The 4,225-nt window shown below is 39.3% G+C and overlaps 1 protein-coding gene across 1 annotated transcript in view; it reads right to left on the bottom strand.

Annotated features, from left to right (window-relative positions):
• Positions 1 to 493: 493 nt before the first annotated feature.
• Positions 494 to 4,225, bottom strand: part of LOC123979366 (tRNA (adenine(58)-N(1))-methyltransferase catalytic subunit TRMT61A-like) — an 11,357-nt gene continuing 7,625 nt past the window's right edge. The window contains exon 3 of the mRNA XM_046063271.1: positions 494 to 636. Coding sequence (XP_045919227.1) covers positions 494 to 636 — 143 coding nt within the window. The remainder of the gene's footprint in view (positions 637 to 4,225) is intronic.

Consider the following 4,225-nt stretch of genomic DNA (forward strand, 5'->3'; position numbering starts at 1 on the left):
GTTTCCATGAACCTTTTCTAATTCCATATTTCAAAATGCGAATAAAAGAACGTTGATGGAAACACGACTAGTGAGAGACCTGCACCGCCACTTATCCCCCACCTACAGTGCTGTGCTTTCATCCCTTCCCACGAGATTCAACAAACACTCACTTGACCTCATGTGACAACGACGGCGGTTCAGACTTGGCCCGAGGTGCCTCCAGCGAACACAACTGTTGTTACAACAGACAGGAGCTCTAACGAACCAAGCGGTCTCCGCCAACTTGATAATGACCCCACAGAGGTTAAATAGCTCCCAGCCAGGGTCTTCTTGTTTGAATGATTAGCTCTATTCCCCCAAAACTGCAGACAAATCATTTTATCTCCTTAAATTCAGTAATAAAGTACTTTTAACTGAACAATAGTGTAATATTGCCTCAGTGCCCTGAACTGTCTGTAAGACAATTAGTTTAGTTACCAACAAAACCTGCAGCTATTTTAGTTCCGTGTCCTCATCCTTCCTCATTTAGCATCACAAAGATGACAGTGGAGGCTTGACACGCCCTCTCGCCTCTCCGTGATCTCGTCGTGTGCCGTCCAGTCTCGTGCTCGCTGTCCTCGCCGTCCCCGCTCCCCGGCAGAGTTGGTTTCAGGCCTGAATGTTTGCATAGTATCAGCTCAGGAGGGCAGAAGACAAGCTGATTAAGCGGCAGGATTTCCAGCAGCTCAGAGAGGCTATTCCCGGCCTCGGACGGGCAGATTAGACCCTCTGGAGCTGCCTGCTGCTTCTAGTCTGCGGGTGGGATGATCCACTGAGTGCTCCGGCATTACCCCAGCTATCGCTCAATTACATGACTCAGTTTTCTGGAAGCCGACCAAAGCAGCTAGTATTTATTTAATGGAGGGTCAAATAACATTCTCGTCAGCCTTCTAGTGTCCTGTTGAGTACCCGAGTGTATGTTTTAAATTTATGCTGACCATTTTAAAATGCATGCCACAGTTTTTGGTGTTTGGATGTATTTTTTTCTGCTGTTCCAGGAGTCTGGACACTTGCTTGAGTTCTTTATGTATCGCATAAATATCACCATTGCTTTACTTTTAGTGAACGCTGCATCATCATTGCATGGTATCACAGTTTCCATGCAGGTTCATTTGAAAGATTACCTCAATGATTAACACCATTTTGACAAATTAGTGATGACTTGATGTTCGCTATGATAGATTACACACTTCAAGCATGTTTTAACTTTCAAATTTTACTTAAAAATTAAGATACAAAAGAATTAGCATCAAAATATACTTAAAGTACCAAAAGTAAAAATAATCATAATGCAGAATGGCCTATTTCAGAATAATACATATTAGTGGATTAGAATATGTGTTCACTTAATGTTGCAGCTAGTAAACGTGCAGCAAATATTAACTACTTGATATACAGCTAGATAGCTTGTGAATTTACAACCGGGGATCAATAAAGTTTTATCTTATCTTAACCTATAATAATACATCAATCTCTGGGCGCCTCACTTACGATTACGATTCAGAGGGCTGTGATGCGATTATAAAACAATTATCAATGCATGCTCTGGATAATTACTAAGCATTTAATTTGCCCATGGAAAATTCAATAGAAACATCTTCTAATTAGCTTAAAAATGACTAGTTTGCATGCCTAATTTGCTTCATTAAAATCACTACTTGCACACTGATTGTGTGACATTTAAGTAGGTTGGTTAGTTCCACCTTCTGCGTTAACATTAGGTTATCAATTAACATTTAAATAATTGATTTTTTACTTGACTTTTTTCTCTTGGGGGCAGCAAAACAAGCTGTGAACCCAACACTGACATATTATTACCATATAAAGTTGAAATAATAGCAAAACAGCTGCTTATTAACAGATTTATTACTATGAGCGACACTTTTCATATTACACATAATTTGATTAATTTATAATATAAAAATACCGCTTAGTGCAGCTTTAACTGGTCATAAATCAAAATATCTTTATCCAGTTTGATAAAACTTGTTTGTGTACAAACAAACATTTGCTGTGCTCATTCATGGATTGATTAAGTCTGTATCTGACGAGGGAAAGAAAGGAACTGGAGGAAAAACTAATAAAAACAGAAAGTAAACTGACAATACTTTTAAAATCCTATCGGGTCATTGACTTTCACAAACTGAATCATCTGTAAGATTCACAGCTGTTAAATGTTCTCTCTCAACAACAAGAGGATGATCAATCACCCGGTTTAATCGCAGCAACACCCACCTCCTCGACAGGGAGCGTTACTCACTTGCTCCGCCCACACACTCCCGACTCATCAGGGAATACAAACCAGAAAACTCAACACACCCAGTAATTTCTCCAATTCAACAACTTCCTGTTTCCACCATTTACCAGTACGAGACGGGGTTTTGTTTATGATCTGTGATCTTCCGTCTTTACTCCAAAACACATTTTATTAGTTTTATTTTTTATTTAGTGCCTTTTTGGTGCGTTAGCTGGTGTGTGGCCTTCAACAACTTATCCAACACAGCAGACTAAAACAACCACAGTGCTTTTTATAACCCACAGTAAGCCTGCGATTATAGCGTTACACAGCCCGTAATGTAAGCCCGGTACAGCCTCTGAATGCAGCAGGAGGCTTAGACTTATAACAGAAGCAGCAGTCAGATGTTACAGCACTGAAAAAGAACAGGACTGATTTAATGAGATATGATCAGATAAAATGTGTCACCCTGCTCACAACATGTCAAAATGACTCACTTTCTTTTTGCTCATCCGATTTCTCCAATTTTAAACATTAAGAAACAGCGTCTGTAAAAGTTGTTGAGAGAAACCGGGCCTCATAGATGAACGAGAACACCCAGAGTCCATATTAAACACAGCAGTAATGATTTTCCGGTGCTTCTCTGTGCACCGGATCTCTCCTCAGTTCCAGCTGCCACGTCGGTTATGAAACGTGGCTGTGACTGAGTGGAAGTCTGGGAGGTGGAAAAGTAATATAAAAGTCCTCTGTGTGTCTTCTGTGTGTAGCTGCAGCCACCTTTTTCTGGTGCTGAGCCTCAGTGAAGGGAAGTTAAGCAGGAGAACCGAAAAAGAGATCAGAAACAAGAAGATGTTTTAATAAAAAAGGGGTCTTGTTTAATTAAATGTGGTGCAAAGACTCAAAATGGTCATGCATGTAGCTGAAATAAAGGAGTTGGAAAATAATTGGTTAATGTTTTTGCATTTAATGTGGAGACTGTATTTATTACTATTATTATTTATAGTTTTGAACATGAGCAGAAAACCTGCTGAAACACAGGAGCTATTAAAGTCCAGGAGTTTCTAACAGAGTTAAAAATAAATAAGGTGCTACAATCGCATTTAAAGAGGTTACTTCCTCAAACAAAGACACAAAGACGAGGGAACCTTTTCACCTTCTCAGCAGGGATGATACTAGACGGGAAAAAGTTGATCTACAGGAGAAACATCTGAAAGAAACGCAGAACGACGGAGAGCTACACTGACTTATATTCGCTTATAGTTAGGTTATATTGTCTCATATTGTGATTGTGAATTGTCACCTGCCACCTGAATTTTGAGTTTCTCTTTACATAATATAATGAAATTCACCATTCATCAGAATGCAGGAAATTAAGTGTTTAACACTCTATTTTTTCATATAATTCAGCATAAAAGATTGCTTAAAAATAGTGTAAAAATCTCGTCTAGTCTGGATCTCGTGAACCCACTCTTGAATCTCATCTCTTGGGTTAAGTGTCTCGTCACACCCCTAGTATTTATTGTTCAACATTGTTTATGTGCTCCTTTTTTTGGACTGCGTTGAAAGACATTTTTACCTCAGGGAGACACGGTATATATTGAGGGGAAAATGGAAAAGACGGCTTTACTTTAAAGGAATAGTTGGCCTTTTTGGGAATTTGTCTTCCTGCCAAGAGTTTGATGGGATTATAGATGGCACTCATATCTATACATTCAGTAAGCAACCTTTTAGCTTAGCTTAGCATAGCCAGCTGGCTAAACAACAACAAACTTTTAAGCCAGTGTTAGGGTCTTGGCAATCTTCTTATAGCATCGGCTAACTGGGCCCAATTTGGGCATTTTCACTTAGGGCTGTACTCACTTTTGTTGCTAGCGGTTTAGACATTAATGGCTGTGTGATGTGTTATTTTGAGAGGACAGCAAATTTACACTGTTATACAAGCTGTACACTCACTACTTTACATTGTAG

The sequence above is a fragment of the Micropterus dolomieu genome, linkage group LG11, assembly GCF_021292245.1.
Source record: "Micropterus dolomieu isolate WLL.071019.BEF.003 ecotype Adirondacks linkage group LG11, ASM2129224v1, whole genome shotgun sequence".
Lineage (NCBI taxonomy): Eukaryota > Metazoa > Chordata > Actinopteri > Centrarchiformes > Centrarchidae > Micropterus > Micropterus dolomieu.